The sequence below is a fragment of the Denticeps clupeoides genome, chromosome 14, assembly GCF_900700375.1.
Source record: "Denticeps clupeoides chromosome 14, fDenClu1.1, whole genome shotgun sequence".
NCBI lineage: Eukaryota > Metazoa > Chordata > Actinopteri > Clupeiformes > Denticipitidae > Denticeps > Denticeps clupeoides.
In genome coordinates this window covers 10,412,906-10,430,042 of record NC_041720.1, presented here as the reverse complement: position 1 = coordinate 10,430,042, position 17,137 = coordinate 10,412,906, and the positions used below count along the sequence as shown (strand labels likewise).

The 17,137-nt window shown below is 41.7% G+C and overlaps 3 protein-coding genes across 7 annotated transcripts; 1 reads left to right on the top strand and 2 right to left on the bottom strand.

Annotated features, from left to right (window-relative positions):
• Positions 1-117: 117 nt before the first annotated feature.
• Positions 118-8,811, top strand: rars2 (arginyl-tRNA synthetase 2, mitochondrial). 5 transcript variants are annotated; one of them, XM_028953305.1, is made up of 21 exons: positions 118-174; positions 245-280; positions 452-525; positions 631-733; positions 2,451-2,534; positions 2,694-2,791; positions 2,946-3,001; positions 3,165-3,248; positions 3,376-3,452; positions 3,734-3,892; positions 4,488-4,594; positions 5,085-5,180; positions 5,354-5,414; positions 5,613-5,689; positions 6,062-6,186; positions 6,332-6,399; positions 6,552-6,661; positions 7,303-7,401; positions 7,976-8,050; positions 8,257-8,320; positions 8,505-8,811. In XM_028953305.1, exons 2-21 carry the CDS (start codon positions 245-247, stop codon positions 8,589-8,591), a joined length of 1,740 nt encoding a protein of 579 aa, XP_028809138.1. In that variant the 5' UTR covers positions 118-174; the 3' UTR covers positions 8,592-8,811. The 5 variants fall into 5 exon arrangements, 3 of the variants coding, with proteins under 3 accessions (XP_028809138.1, XP_028809139.1, XP_028809140.1); XM_028953306.1 differs by having other exon boundaries at positions 130-168; XR_003742351.1 differs by lacking the exon at positions 8,505-8,811 and having other exon boundaries at positions 118-280; positions 7,740-8,050; positions 8,257-8,318.
• Positions 8,812-9,421: 610 nt separating this feature from the next.
• Positions 9,422-13,250, bottom strand: slc35a1 (solute carrier family 35 member A1). Its single transcript, XM_028953308.1, has 8 exons — positions 13,027-13,250; positions 12,509-12,686; positions 12,251-12,410; positions 11,986-12,138; positions 11,707-11,773; positions 11,074-11,250; positions 10,262-10,396; positions 9,422-10,145 (listed from the first exon to the last, which is right to left on the bottom strand). The coding sequence occupies exons 1-8, from the start codon at positions 13,034-13,036 to the stop codon at positions 10,012-10,014; spliced, it is 1,014 nt and encodes a 337-aa protein (XP_028809141.1). The 5' UTR covers positions 13,037-13,250; the 3' UTR covers positions 9,422-10,011.
• Positions 13,251-13,967: 717 nt separating this feature from the next.
• LOC114763691 (cilia- and flagella-associated protein 206-like) lies at positions 13,968-15,963 on the bottom strand. The gene is made up of 4 exons (XM_028953452.1): positions 15,810-15,963; positions 15,758-15,765; positions 14,277-14,411; positions 13,968-14,192 (listed from the first exon to the last, which is right to left on the bottom strand). Exons 1-4 carry the CDS (start codon positions 15,961-15,963, stop codon positions 13,968-13,970), a joined length of 522 nt encoding a protein of 173 aa, XP_028809285.1.
• Between the last annotated feature and the right edge of the window lie 1,174 nt (positions 15,964-17,137).

Here is a 17,137-nt window from a genome sequence, read left to right as displayed (position 1 = left end):
TTACAGCTTCGGTGGGTAAAACCAGTCCGAGGTTGCATATTTTGAGCAGACCTGGCAACCCGTGTCAGCTAGACCGTGATTGGATTGTTTTAGTGATACGTAACGTATGACGTAGGCAACGCGGAAGAACGCAATGAATGTCATCTGTGCAAGCATGGGTCCCAGATAGTAAATGTAACTTTTTGTCCCCGACTTTTATTACACATAACGTTCTTCCAATAGACAATAAGTTTTACTTTTACAGATGGCCTGCTTTTTTAGACGAACCATTGCAGCACAGGTAACGCAAATGTGTTTTACCATTTTGTAACCACAATCTCATTGCCGTCGGTCATGTGTTTATTTATTTGAGTTGTCCCTACTAGTGCATTTTAAATAGTAATATCCTGATAGTGAACAACAAATATGTAATTATTGAACCGCGCATTTCAAATTCGTCGTTTTGTCTCAGCTGTCCAGGATCTTTGGACGCGGCGAGGACGTGTTTATACCAGCCATTTGTGCCGTGCCGGTGTCAAAGAAACAGTTAAGTCTTTTCGGCCTGTCGCGTTTGTGTCTTTGAACACCTGCGTGTGTAAACCGGACAGGACCTGACGCGCCGTCCTCTCGCGTGTACTCGCGTGTTTGCAGGGTGTCTCCAGACTTCCGGGTGGCTGTTGGCGCCCTGGTGAATAAAGGGATCATTTCCTCTGACGGAGATCTGCAGGCTAAGTGTGAGGTGCTGGTGAGACAGGTACGCAGATTGGCCTGGTGTAAACGACGACACTGAGGTTAGCTCCTTTCTCGCAGCTTCTCTTCAAGTCGTCCGTTCCACCTTAAATTAAAGTCCACCTTTAAATTGAGTTCAGCGAGACACTAAGTAAATCTGTATATGATGATGATCTCTACTCAAAATTCGGAACTATTAGAAATAGTATTAGTAATAGTGCAGCAATACTGTTTTCACTGTAAAATTCACCTGGGCACTTTGCCCATAACCACATAGGTTTATGATGAATGTGGACATTTCCACAGGTTTTGGGCCACTGAAATGTAAAAAAGGATGTAATGAAATATTATAATGTGTTACATTTCTGGCCCAACTGTAGAATTCACCTAGGAACTTATGCCCATTGGCTGATGATGAATATGGACATTTCCATTTAATATAAATAGGGTCTAAATCTTTGGGCGACCAATATATGTTACCAAAACTTGTTAGGGGTAAAATAGGACTTATAGAAATAGCATCAATGAAGTTGGTAACAGGACCTACATGGAATGGTAACACTTGGTAATACCATTTCTAATAGTTCCGAATTTTGAGTTGATCAAGAGGTCATCACCCTATACAGATTAACATTATTATTCTGAAACAGATTTCCTAACTATATGTCTCGCTGAACCCTAACCCCTCCAGGATATAGCTATACGGCAATATTTATATATAGTGGATAAGGAGTGGCATCGTGGGTAAATGCATGTTCATTGCAATCAAGGCTGCCAACTCTCACACTATGAGCCTGGGACACATGCACCTGACTCCAAGCTCTCACGCCATTTTCTCACCTCTGTACAATTAGCAGTGAGTTCTGCATTCGGCAGACATTCACGGAACATTCGCCGGATTTTCTCTCGCTCGTTAAACAGAAACCTAGAGATCTCCACTTTCACTTTTAAATTTACACACACGCATTGGTTTTCCAAATGCTGCAGCCAATACATTGTGGACATGCAAAATAATTCAGCCGTTTGAAAAATAAAAATCCTAACTTCAAACCGAACCCTAAACCTAACCCAAACCTTTACCATTAGCCTATTATCTATGGCTTTCACCAGTGTGAAAGTGCATGATGGATTTACACACCAACTGTAGTTGTATGTATGTATGTAGTTAAACACCTACTGGAAGGCACTACATTAATGTCAATTAAATCATTCTTTCTTTCCTTTTTGAAACCTTTTCATACTGTCAAAAGCGCAGTGAGCGCCTTAAATCCGTTCAAATACTGTTCTAATGCAGTTCTCAGTGCATCTGCTTACTGAGCGCTTTATTTGTTCATTTGTTTGCTGTCTATGTAAATGTTTTACTAACTTCTTCTGTGGTGTGAAAATGCCTTGAATGGGTGTGTGAAGAATGGACAATCTTGTCATTTTTGACAACTTAATGCAGTTATTCAAAAAGGTCAATAAAGAAGGACGGTATGCTATAGGCACATAGGCAGCCATGTATAGTAAGATGTATAATGTCATCACAGTGTCACCTGCACCTGTACCACTGCTTCTCGCCACTCGCGAAAATGAAATAGACTCCACATCCCCTGACAGGATCACTGCCAGGAAAAAATAGATTACATTTCTCATATTGTTCTAAAGGCAATGCAGATGTTCTGGGAATTGTTCATATTTTCCATTCAAGCCGTGTTATTTTATCACATAATAAATCAATTGTTTTCCATCACTGTACTTAGATAAAGCAGGACCGTGTGGTGGAAGATGCTGCTTTTGAGCATGGAATGTTGAATTTCAGAATTAACAAAATAATCCTCGCTAAGGTGAGTGAGAGATTTCTCATGATTCTGTCTCACTGGATGGTGGATTTATATATATTTACTGTGTAGTCCCTTTATCTATGTATTTTTCAGTATTGTGTGTGTATATTATCCAATGTGACTGTGAAATGAGCTATAACATGAATTTATTATATGCTATAGAAACTTCTAAGCCAGCTAAATAAGAAGCCTCATGAGTTTGGAGTGAGAAGTGAACTTTTCAGCAATATCAGGCGCGGACGAACACTTGTGGAGTTTAGGTAAGTCACGGTGACATCAAGGTTTGATACACACAAACCATGAAGTGACAAACTGCTGCCATAACAAAAATTCCCTGTTTCTTTGTGTGTGTGTGTGTGTGTGTGTGTGTGTGTGTGTGTGTGTGTGTGTGTGTGTGTTTGTTTGTTTACGCAGTTCACCAAATATCGCTAAAAAGTTTCATGCCGGACACCTCCGCTCAACTATAATTGGTGAGGGTTCTGCCAACACAAGCTTCACTTTGTTTATGGGTTTTAAATACACAGATGATTTTTTTTCAATCTTGTGCAGATGAGTATCTCAATCCTACTAGTAGAGGTCATTATTGTCTATGACATGTTTAGGGAACTTCATTATTGTCTATGACATGTTTAGGGAACTTCATTTCCAACCTGAAAGAAGCCTTGGGGAATGATGTCATCAGAGTCAATTATTTGGGGGATTGGGGAATGCAGTTTGGTGAGTCTGATTAACTGAATCAATACTATTTTATAATCGGGTTAAAAAGGTTTGTTTGCCATTACCTATATTTTTGCTCGCAAAAATATTTATTTGCAAATGATACATAATTCTCTTTGAATTCTAGGTCTGCTGGGAGTTGGATTTCAGCGCTTTGGATCCCAGGAGAAACTGAAAGAAAATGCCCTCCAGCATTTATTTGATGTAAGTCTATGTTAATCGTTGTTAGGAAGCAAACAGACAGATCGATAGATAGTTAGGTGCTTGTGCTTGCTGTTCAAATCATATGTATTAAATTGAGCAAAAGCTAACTTGGAAAACAGGATCTATACCTGTATGCCCAAAGTTCCAATTTACTACAACGCGACAGCATGGCTTTTGAATAAAATGATTCTGTGATGACCTTTGACAGCCATTTATGGCATGTGGGTCAACTGGTTCATTTGAGTTCATCTACCGCTATATTTTTTTCTCAACCATTGTAGGTCTATGTCCAGGTGAACAAGGAGGCAGAGGGCGATGAAGGTGTCCAAGAGGCCGCGAGAGTTTTTTTCAGAAAGCTGGAAGAAGGGGATGACCACGCCCTGTTGCTATGGAAACAGTTCAGAGAGATAACTGTGGAGGAATACAAGCGTGTTTACAAGGTGTGCAAGTTGTCGCCAAGAAAGGCAGTTTTGAAAGCCATTTGATGGTTGTCCGGCACAGGAGGAACTGTAGTGGCATCTCTCTGACGGTTACATTTTGAAAATCTTGTCGTGTAAAACGTGCAGTCATAATAGACACAATATTTGAGTTTCTGTTTGTCTAAATGGCCTTCGGTCATCCATTTCCCAAACTCGCTAGTCCGGTTCAACTTCAGCACAGAGCCGTTCGCAGCAGTCTACAGTACGATCACATACATTATTTCATTTTAATACCAATGTCATTGTTTTCCCAGTTGATATTTATGATTGGGACAATTTGTGACAATCCAGATATTTTCATCAAAATCCAGCTGCCAGTACCATAAGCAACTTTGAGAAATCATGTAGATACTACTTGTATATACTTTAGTATACTGTGACCAATAAAAGAAAGCAGACTTTTTATTCGGGTGCTGTCAGGTTGCTTATATCTTCGAATTTCAAATATATAAGCAATGAGTCGGAAGGTCAAAACCAACTGCTGTGTTGTTCTAACGTCAGTTTGCTTTAAATGTTAAATGGTACTGTGTTGTCATGTTCTGTGTGTGCCGGTCAGCGTTTAGGTGTTCACTTTGACCTTTACTCCGGAGAGTCTTTTCACCAGAGACAGACGCAGCATGTGCTACAGAAGCTGCGGGAACAGGACCTACTGAAAACGACAGAGTACGTCACAGAAACACCGATTTGTAGTTAGCCATGCACATCCTGCAGTTCAGTTCTTTTGTTGAAGGATTAGCTATTGGAATGCGTAGTATGTGGAATGATGCGGAAGAACTGGGCGAAATTACAATTGCCGGTTGATGTCACACGGCCCATCAATAATGTGTGCTTTGTGACAAACCGTTATGACTCAAGATCCTTAGGACTCAAGATTATTACCATGGGTTTATACACTTACATGGGCAGGGGTTGGCCTAGCGGGTAAGGAAACGGACCCGTAATCAGAAGGTTGCCGGTTCGAGTCCCGAACCACCAAGCTGCCACTGAACACCGTCCCCTACACACTGCTCCGCCTGTCATGATAAGATGAGACGATAAGTTACATTCCCACCAAAACTAAAGGAAAGTGTGATCAGGAAATATCAGACTTTGTGTACATTGTTTTTTTTGTGTAATTCTGTTATGGCCACAATATATGTTTCATTCGTTACAGAAAGGGGACAGGTGTAGTGGACCTCTCCCCCGCTGGAGACATGTCCTCTTACTCCACCGTTCTGCGCAGTGATGGGACCTCTCTTTACATTACAAGGTAAACAAGCGGGAGCCTGGAAGTAATTACTGTGTGAGCGTTACGTTTAGGTTGCCCGTTTGTTTCCACGTAATCTTGTTTTTTGTTGCATGCCCTTTATATATTGCACAATTTTGTGGAAATCATCATTGTTTCAACTTCACAAGAATGACAACCATCAACCTTTGTTTCAGAGACATTGCAGCAGCTATTGATCGAAAAGAAAAAAATAATTTTGATGAGATGATATATGTGGTAAGAGTCAATTTCCCTTATTTTGTCTACGGGCAGTGATGTATGTTAAGGTGTTCAGTTAATAATACAATATTTATTAATTATTAAGCATACTTTGTGAATAAAATCTGAAGGTAAAAGGTGTTTGTAATGTTTTTTTTTTTTTTGAACTGCTGTTTGTAAAACAGGTAGCATCATTTGCTCTCCTCGTCTTTTTAGACAGATAAAAGTCAAGCCCTTCATTTCAAGCAACTGTTTCAGATCCTTAAGGCCATGAAGTGTCCCTGGGCAGACAGGTATTTGCCCCCATAATATACTTTTAATAACTTTATTACTAAGGCATGTGTTTCACACATAGAGAGCGGATTTACTTGACTTCTCACATCTAGTATCGGGCTTGTCTCTAGATCTCACTGTTAAAGGTAAAGGTACGGCATTAAACATGCTGAACAGGATATGCTGATGTCATTTGTGTGACTACGTTGACATGGACACTGTTGCCAGATTGGCCCGTTAAAAAAAAAAAAAAAAAAAAATCTATAAAAGACTTCGACACTCCTATCACATCCGCGTCGCTGGAATAAGCTTGTTTCTCTTGTACATTTACACATAAAGTGGACAAGGATAGTAGAAGGTGGCCATTGTATGAGTTTCATTGTGTGCTCCAGCTGTCGTCACGTGCCCTTCGGCCTGGTCCAGGGCATGAGCACCCGGCATGGAGAGGTGGTCTTCCTGGAGGACATTCTTGATGAGGCACGGAACCGCATGCTGAGAAACATGTCCCATTCCCGGAGTAAGACCGTAGCAGAATCTGTGTAATCTTGTCTTCCGCACAAAACTTGGCAGAAGATGTGCGAATAAGATTATTATTATGATCCAAAAGTGTATTGCAGTTCCGCTTGTTAGTATAATCAACAATTATTAAATGTTGCCCATAGCTACCAAAGACTTGGAGAACCCTGAATATACTGCCGAGAAAGTGGGAGTGAGTGCTCTCATAATACAGGTATGTGGTGTTGTTTTTTTTTTTAATTTTGATAGATCCGTTGTACTCAGAACCAGTTCCTCTGTTTGTCTTGCCACAAGTGATGATGGATGGTGTGTTCTTTTGGGGAGGATTCACAGCTGACATCCCTTCCGTGACTATTTACCTTTCAGGACTTCAAGGGCCCCATCACCTCCGATTATAAATTTGACTGGAAACGGGTGCTACAAGCCCAGGGGGACACAGGAGTTTTCCTGCAGTACACACATGCCCGATTATGCAGGTGGGACCCGCCAGTGAGCACCTAGCCTGTTCTCCCTCCTACTGCCCGGCAGACGGTTCCGCAGCATCAGAACTGTACCTGCCAGACACTCCCACAAGCAGTCAATGCACCGCCATCACCAGAACACCGTTAAACTCGACAACAATACACGTCCCGCCTTATGCACCTGATAACACACTGACCACTTTGCACATCTCTGCTCTTTTTGCACATTCCTGCACATTTTGCACATGTTTGTCTTGTCTTGTGTGTGTCCTGTTTGAAATATCCAACATATCCACTTACTAGCATCCTACATGATGTCCAGTTATGTCCTGTCAGCCTGATCATTGTACAGAAAAGTTTTACTTTTCTCCTATAGAGATGACCTGTATAGTTTGTTTAGTGTGTATATACATACACATTTTGTGTGAAACATTATTTCAATACACTGTATACTGTGAAGAATCTTGAACTAGCTTAGCCTAGTCATGCTAACTCTGCTAATGTGCTCACTGCTGAAGGGGTTGACATAATCCACAAATTCACGCCATTGTTCCCAGCTTTCTTCGTAAATAATTTGTTGCTGCAAAGTTCCCCGGTAAAGTAGCACAGTTCGCACAGTGACTGTGAAATTTCAAGTGCCATCCTCCTCCCGTCAGCTTACTGCGGATGCATGGTGACTCGGCATCTGAGGCGGAATTCGACCCAGCACTTCTCCAGGAGGACCGAAGTATTTTCATACTGCAGCATCTCCTGAGGTAAGAAACAAGTCTACTTCCTCCATATTTTTTCTCAGAAATAAATGTACATTTTTAACAGCTTCTCCGTTTGTACCTCATGTATGCATGCGCCTCATTTGCATGTTGGTTGTTGAGCTGAAGGTTTCACAAATATTATCCTTAATATTATACCCAAATATTATCCTTATCCCTTTAAACTTATTTTGACGTCTCAAATAATGATGAAACCTGTAAATTTTATAGAAATATATAAAAACGTAAAATCGACAGGAATTTTTGAACACACGTTCATAACAGTTTGAGTTCTCTGTTGAACACCTCAACAACAGATTCATCAACGGTAGGGATTGTTTTAGGTGAAGTTTTCACAAATACAGCTTCAGCCCCTCAACTGATCGGGGGGAATGCAATGGGAATTCTGTGCCACCATTTACACGACACGGGGAAATGCTTTCTGTAATGGTAAATAAAGCTCTTGGCCTTTGAAAATCTGAAAATATTTTGTAGTCCGGTCCAAAAGATGTTACAGACAAGGCCAGCTATTCATGAATATGATTTATATGCTACTTGCTGGTCCTGCGTGCGCACACAGGTACGATGAGGTTCTCTATCGGTGCACGCAAGAGCTGCAGCCCAGGCATCTGGTCAATTTCCTTATGACATTGAGGTAAGGACAACAATTGCTTCCCTTTTTTTCCTACCCCTTTCAAAAAATGGTTGATGAACTAAGACCAATGCCGCATGCCTGTGGTATAATTTCGGATCCGTATGCATGGCATTTGCTATGGCTTATTTTTTTTTAGCTCTTAACGTTAACATTATTTCAGAGAAAAAATCTATTTAAACACTTTTTTTTTTTCCCTTCTACTTTAGCCACTTCGTGGCTTCTGCACACAAGAACCTGGCAGTGAAGGGAAGCCCACCAGCCCTGGCCCAGGTAGGGTCACTGTAAATGTCTCATATTTACAGCATGCTGATGTTTTCTGGCCAAAAATGACAACTATGTTAATTTCAGTCATTTCAAGATAATAGCTGTTGAATTCAAGATAGCAAGCCAGGATAGGTGAAAAGTCTGACATTGCTGCTACTAATCGGTTCCCTTTCTCGTTTGTGCTGAACAGGCTAGGCTGAGACTGTTTGCCGGCGCTTGCAGTGTGCTGGCCAATGGGATGACCATTTTGGGCATAACACCCACTGAAAAAATGTGAAAGATCTATTAATAAAACCAACTGTGGAAAAAATGGAAAGCCACGTGGCACCATTCTTAATTACGTCTGTTCTTTTTTTGTTCAGAAATTCACAACGTAGTTAAGCCAAAAAAAGCCTCACTTTAAAATATTCTCTTTACTTTGAACAGCATCATTGGGAGATACATTTGACCTGACCACTTCAAGTAATTATGAAGCCTGTAAATGTAATATTAAAGAAATAAGTCAACAGGAAAAGCTGGATTTATTAATAGCTACACTCCTCTTATGTAATAACTCAAAGGAGGATGTCCTTCGCTCTCATAAAAGGATGAGTTCCCTTTGATGAGAAACTAAATACTTTTCACCCCACCCTTCATTCCTCTCATTCCCATCACTGACGATGAACAACTGATGGTTTAGCTCACTTAAACTGTCAAAACACCACTTTACACACAGAATATTTTACTCCTGGGGCGTGTTCAGAGCAATCTTTACATTGCAACTTGCCACCTCTACTGCAAATATCAAGAATATCTGTACAACTTGTATGCAGTCAGTTGCATTGAAGTAGCCTGACACTCAACCACAGAGTTGTCCCTGCGTACAACTTAACACACAGCACACACACAGCACGTATGGGTGGTAAGTAGCCTAGTGGGTAAGACACTCGCCTGTGAACCAGAAGACCCAGGTTCAAATCCCACTTACTGCCATTGTGTCCCTGAGCAAGACACTTAACCTTAAGTTGCTCCAGGGAGGCTGTCCCTGTAACTACTGATTGTAAGTCGCTCTGGATAAGGGCGTCTGATAAATGCTGTAAATGTAAAATGTAAGCATGTAACACATTCAACTGTTCATCCACTGTTTATCGATTTTCATTCTTTACAGTGCACATTATTAATGTTAGTATGACAGACAACAATGCATATTGTTTAAAGCACCTTGACTTCATTTGTGTCAGACCTACTGTATATGAAGAGATTCAGCTGGATGTTGTCTGGCTGTTTATCATATACAAGAAAGTATATGCTAAGGACCAAAAAAAAAAAAAAAAAGGCTAAAATTCAGTCTCTGGATTTGGCAGGAATACTCACACAATGCTGACAATATAGGGGCACAGGGGACAGAGAGGACTACACTACTGAACGTTGGAAACTTCTATCTTACATTTCTGCTCTTTAGAGGCCTTGGTGAGAGTGTTGGCCATAATTCTCCTCACAGCGGAACATGGGTAAGAACAACAAAAGATACTAGGTCCTCAACACTTTAAGAATCCATTCTCCAGTTCAACAGAAACCCCCCCACAAATATCCATTTGGCCATCTTCTTTACTTCTGTGGTCACAACATGATGATCTGTCACAACGCTACAGGCCGTTGTCACATTGAGTCATGGTGAGCCAGCGTGCCCTCAGTCCCACAGGTTCCTACTCTGTTGGTTACACACCAATCAGTTTCAACTTGACGTCCTTGTCTGGGTCTGTTTTTGTGATCCTAGTGGTATCTTGTTTTGGGAGGCCGTAGAGATAGATGGAAACACAGACCAGCAGGGCTCCGGAGGCAAAGGTTACAGCTGCAATGAGGAAGGAGAACGTTTGCAGTCTCACCCATTCAGTTGTTTCTGTGCTGTCCATATGGTAAACTACTAATAAACAAAACCACTGTAAAAACAGTAAATCATTAACTTACTTATTTGAAGTCCAAACATAGTGACTGAAGCAATTGTGGACAGCACAATGGCAGCGGCTGCTGAAAAGCCTTTCATGATGTTGTCTGTGTACTTCACCACGACGGACGTGTACAGACCCCCAACGCTGGCCAGTACTAGAGGGAAGCAAGACCAACAGGCAATAGGCGGCATTATTTCACCCATTTGTTATTTCAGACTACATACACTGTGGTTCTCAATGAATGTAGTCCACTCGTTTTTGATCAGATTACATTCCGTAGAATCTAATACTGAAGCCTTGTTAGTATTCTGCAGATTAATAATCAGATTTATGAGAAGAATGTTCTGTACATTTCAAGGCAGTTGCAGATAAATCTTAAAACAGAGAGAACTCTAAAAGAACCTACTAGGTCAGATATGTTGCCAGATCATTTATAACTTATGAACAGTAAATGCAATTTTTTTGTAATAATGCAGGGTGTTCATTTTAAAAATGGAGAGCTGTGAATAAGTGTTTTTTTTGTACTGGAATATGACTTTCAGCGTCAACTCTTTAAGTGAGACATTTATTAAATGTTGAGATTGAAAATCTCTCAAAGCTAAGGTCACATGGTACAAGGCCAGAGATCACAGCTAGCAAAGAGTAAAGGCAACAGGGCACTTCATCTTATGCACCCACATAAACGTTCTAGATTTAGACTATTAACTATATAATTCCCTCTTTGGAATTATTAATATATGTTGTGATAATTAAAAGCTGCTATCTAAACCTGCAAAAAAAAAAACTGTATTTAGCCCAGCTGAATATTTATTTAAGGCAAACTTGACTCACAGACTACGAAGCACACCCAAGGTGTGTAACCAAAGAAGAACCCCTTCTCCATGACCTGGACACCATCCGTCAAGTAGACCCCACACAGTGTGACAGCGATGCCGGACAGGTACATCTGGATGTTCCTCACCCATAAGGAAGTGTCTGAGCTCTTCAACACTTTCTCGAAATAAACACCTATTCCACAGCAGGGACACACACACACACACACACACACACACACACACATCACAAAAAGGGCTTCAAGCCTCATGTATGCTAGTGTAAGGTCAAAGGCATTCTCAGGATTTACACAAGCTTGAATGATGTTTGCTCATGCGATATATTGATGGGCAAGGGTTTAAATAATCCTCTGACATTAAACATTGTGTTATGGGTGACAAATAATTACACACACAAAAAAAAACAAAAAAAAACATATCTACCAAACGGTTCTTTCTTGCTATATCTATTTATGTAAATCCTGAGGACACCTTTGACACCTACGCTAGCGAACAAATTCTATGAGCACCAATATCTCCTGGTGGGTCCTTCTATTCTTCTGCCACTGTAACACTGGCATATCACAGATTGAAAAAAAAAGACACAGTTAACAGTGCAAATGTTGTATAATCAATCAGACTTCAAAAATACCTGCAAATCCAGAGCACAGGACTGCCACAGCGATTGCTGCAAAACCCATCATTGGACTCTGCTCAACCTGAGAAGACATGGATTCAACATAAAAATACAATTCTACAATATTAAGAGATACTGTGCCATTCCACTCATTTTATTATACAGCATTATACACTTTTTATTGCTTTGTCGCTTTTTTGGATGAATATTTCCCTGTCTTCACATATTTATCTTAAGAGGACATTTTAAATGGACTCGATATGCAACCAGTCATTAAAAGGCAACGCTACAGACCTGAACTTTGGTTGACTCGGCCGGGGTCCACTGCACCAGCGTGACTCCCCCGCACAGCATGAAGACGGAGAGCCACTGGAGCCTACTGAGCGAGCGGTTCAGCATCAGCACCGTACACAGGGCCGTGCACGGGATCTTCAGCTGATACGTCACCTGGAGAGATAAGCCAAGCCGGCAATAATTCAGATGCCAGCACTGGCTTAAAGTAGCGGTGCAATGATGAACTCAAGGAGGAAGTCTTGGGCCATTGATGACGATGCCTTACCTGATAAACCGCAGCGTCTAGATTGCTTAAGGCAATAAAGGCCATGTTGTTCTGAATGGCGTACACCAAGGACGGCACGCTGAGCTTCAGAAGCTCCTTTGGACTATGAAAGATGTGTTCGTCCACAGAGGCCTTCAATTTACCAAGGCTTCCAGTTTCTCTGCACAGAGAAGTCTACGTTATTCATTGTGATATAAAAAAAAGAACTTGGTTCGTGGATTTTTTTTTCCTCTCTCAATACCCACAAAACCATCTTACCTGGCCAGCATGCCCACACTCAAAAACAACTTAATCACTTCGGCCAGGCACACCGCTGTCGTGGAGAAGTAGAGGTCAGCGGACACGGTCCTCGTGAAGCGGAGGGCCACGGTGTATGCAGCGGCCACCATGGTCATCACCACCAGGCAGTACAGCTTGAACAGCAAGCCGACGCTCTCTGGGAACGAAATGGGTTTATAGCTCACCATTCTCAGCAAAATTGTATTATTGCCGTCAGTCCACGAATGCACATTTAACTAATTGCATTTGTTTTAAATTGTATCTGTGCAGTTTTAGAATACTTCTAAATTACAGATATTTTTGGTTAATATAATTTTATTAACACCTGATAGTTTAAAAAATAGAAGATGTTCCTATCACTGTAAATAATGTACAAACCACTTACACCGATAGGGAGTACAATTGATTATTTAAATTAGTTACATTTGCAATAATTTAAAAACATATATTATCTATATATATTTATGTTTAATCTTGTTCAGGATAGAATGTCTTACCGTTAGCCATGGCTGGGCGCGCTCGGGAACAGTCTGTCCTGTTTGAAGTAATTAAGAGCTATCTCATTACGAATACGACATACGTCGACATAGCGAGCCGTCCGAGTCTGTGACAACTGCGAGCGGCCCCTGTCACCGCGAAAGAAAAAGTGCAGAATGCGTCGCTGGGCGCCTAATCACGCAGCGACCAGAAAGGCACAACGCAAACACGCGACGCCGCGGTTTTTACTTCCTGGTTACAGAGCTGGAAACGGGGCGTCAACTTGTCATAATAAAAGTCCGTGTGGGGCAGCGCTACAAAACCTGAATTAAAATAAAATGTCGGTAATATCGATGGCTTTATTACATCTGATCTCCCAAGACTCTCGGTTAACGTATTCTGTGTAGTGTCGTTTCTCCGTTAGAGTTGAACTGCCTTTCCTCTGCAGTGTTTGGGAACATTTGAGATTAGACATAATGTTGTGTCTCTCCTTTGCTACAAGAATACTAAGGGTGCATCACCATGTGAGGCATTTAATGTGTGACCTTCGATTACGATGTTGGCTCGTTGTCTGGAGACCGACCTGCACTATTATCATCTTATTTTTAATGTAAAAACAGAAAACTTGATGAACCATTTCAACATCTATGCATCAGATATATTTTGTGTATTTAAATAGTCTGGTAAATCTGGTTCACAATGACTTGTTGGTGAGTATGTTTTGTTCTGTGTCAAACAAACATTATATCCTACAGAAAAAAAATTGTTGCCCATAACGAATCCAAAAAGACCTCGTTACCATCGGGGGAGTCTATCATGAAAGATCACTTTTATTTTGATATTGAACAGAAGTGAGAGCTTTTAGCATCCATGGGGTTTAAATGCAATAGCTGATAATAACCCCACAAACTTTTGTGAAATAAAAATATATTTTATTACAGAAAAACACATTCACAAACAATCATTCATCAACTGGTCTTGTCAAATCGATTCTGATCATTTTTGTAGGTCCTGGTTTCCCACGAAGACCCGCAAGGTAGATCAGGGGGTTTGGTACATTGCTGCTGCTGTCCTTTTTTGTCTGACATGCAGCGTCTTTCGGAAGGTAAGTCTGGGTCGCATTGTCCCTTCTCATGTGGCTGAGGTTGGTCTGTGCTGAGCGGGTCACTTTTTTGCGCAGGTTGGCCTGTACGGAAAATCAGAGATATTAAAGCTTAACTGAAGATGCAGACTTCATGTAGTCTTAACTATCATATTGAAATGCACAAACCATCTGGATGGCTTTCCGTCTGAGCTCCCACTCGTTCCATTCATAGGATTTAACAATGTTGCTCTCCACAAGGTGGGTGTCAGTTTGTGTGCCGGCATCACACGGTTTCACCAGGTGCTCCTCTCCAGACTGCATCTAAGACAAAGAAGCACATATTAGTCAGAAAATGCTCGTTTTATCTTATGTAATATTACATATTAAAAGTGGCATTCCGACAATAATTTAATTACCGCTGAGTAATGGACAGAGTTGTCAAGTAATGAAGTATAAATGCATCGTTACCTTGCTTAAGTAGAAATTTTGTAAATTCTTTAGTAATTTCTTAAGTAGAAATTTCTTAAGTAGAAATTTTGGTTATCTATACTTTACCATCTATAATTTATCTATACTTTAATTCTTTTTCAGATGACTTTTTACTTCTTTTTACTTTCTACTCCTTACTTCTTTTTTTAATGCCTCGTTACTCCTATAAAAAAAAAAAAAACAGGTAAATCGTGCCATCAGGATAGAGTGAGTTTCATGGTGGTTGGATGAGAAGTATAAGCATACACCTTTCCAACACTTTATTGGTCATTCTATCGCACCTGCACCTGGCGTCACGCTCCATCAAGGACGTAACAAACGTGGCGTGACTCCCATCTCACATCTCCCGAAATGTCTCAGCCAGGCACAACCGAGCAGTTTGGTATCCAGGAAGACCAGACAACATCCCTGGCCGTACCTTGAAGAATTTTTCGAATTAGTTGGACACGAAAACAACTCCTTTCGAACGCACTGCAAGCTGTGCGCACCGAAGTACCACAAGCTTCAAGCATGATATTTAATACAGCACAAGTCCTAGATAGTATGAGCTTGTGGTTTGAGAAAAATAATATGAATCTCAATCTGTGCATTAATTTCCTCCACAGAAGAAACACCCCACTCGTCTACAGAGGTACACACACCTTACTTCAGCAGCCCTCAAAAGGAAGTCATCCACTGAATGTTCATTAACCCCACTCATCAAACAAGTCAAGCTGTGGGAGTCTCGAAGGTTGTCCCAGGTAACTGTGGATACAGCAGTCCTCAAATTCATTGTCCAAGGCTTGCACCCACCACACATTGTTCAGCAACAGGGCTTCATTGATCTTGTGCAACATCTGCAACCAAATACAAATGTCATGACACGTAATACTGTTGTGAACAAAGTCACAAAGGCCTCTGTTGAAATGGAAATAAAACTGAAAGCTGCCCTTAAAGAGACTGAGTTCATAGCAACTACAACAGACTGCTGGACGCCACACCGTCGCAGTTTCATTGGTGTCACTGCGCACTGGTTTAACCCCCAGACCATGCAGAGATCTTGTGCTGCCCTGGCATGCAAGCGACTTAAAGGGACACATACCTTTTCTGCCCCGGCGTGTGTCTTGAATGACATTCACACAGAATTCAATATCAGAGAGAAGATCATTCGCACAACAACTGACAATGGATCAAACTACCTGAAAGCCTTCAGAGTTTATGGACAGATTGACGAGAAAAACAATCCTGAACCTGTAGGAGAGGGTGTGATGGAGAAGAGAACGATGGTGGCCAAAATGATGACTATGATGAAGAAGAGGAAAGCATTGAGGGTGTTGAATTTGTTGATGCCGGAGCCCTTTTGGACGAAGTTGACTACTTGGAATACCAGCTTCCCAAGCACCATCGCTGTGCCTGCCACTTTCTCAATTTAGTGTCCACAGTTGAAGCTTCAAAAGCAGAGGTCAACCAACAGTACAAGCATTTGTCAAGGTCCACATTTGGCAAATGCTTTAGCCTGTGGAACAAAAGTTCAAGATCAACCAGTGCGTCTGAAGTAATAGAAGATCACTGCAAACTCCAACTTGTTAGGCCTGTTGTTACAAGGTGGAATTCTCAGCTGTATAGAATAGTGAGAATAACAAGAGAAAAAGGTGAAGGATCTAGATAGTAAGTGTTTGCTTTTCTGCCTTTCAGTTAGTGGTCATTAACAATAAATTGTCAGTTTTATACCTCAAATTCTGTAGAAGTATGCACGGATTCAAGATGGCGCCGGTGAGGTCGGCTGTCGTCGCGAATGCTCCGATTCCGTTTAGTTTGTTTTTGTCTTTTAAACTTATTTTCAACGACCCTTTCACCGGCAAATCCCCCACCATTGAGCGCATTAAGTACAGTAGAGACACTCTTGTTTCTATTACATTTACATTTTATTAGTACATTCTATTAGTATACAATGCACTTACAATTCAAAGATTTTAACTGCTCCGGATCCCAGCTGGCCAAGTGAGATTCTGAGGGATCAAAGGAGGGCGCGACGCCAAGCTGCGGCCCCGGGGGAAACGAGCCGGCGTCAGGAACAGGCTGAGAGCCCATGCACACCGCACACCTCTGCCTAGCATCCTGCTCGCCAACGTCCAGTCACTGGAGAACAAGCTCGATGACCTCAGGGCCAGGGTAAAGTTCCAGAGAGACATCCGGGACTGCAACCTCCTCTGCTTCACCGAGACATGGCTGAACCCAGCGGTGCCGGACCACGCCATCCAGCCGGCCGAGTTCTTCTCGGTCCACCGCATGGACAGGACACGGGACTCGGGGAAGACACGGGGAGGCGGTGTGTGCTTGATGGTAAACAACAGCTGGTGCGACAGCGCGAGCGCTGTTCCTTTCACTTGCTCCTGCACACCCAACCTGGAACTATTGTCCATCAAATGTCGTCCCTTTTACCTTCCTCTGGAGTTCACATCAGTCATCATCAGCACCACTTACATCCCACCGAAAGCGGACACGGACACTGCCTGATGCGAGCTGCATGCGGCGCTCACACACCGGGATGCTGCGCCTATTGTGGCAGGGGATTTTAA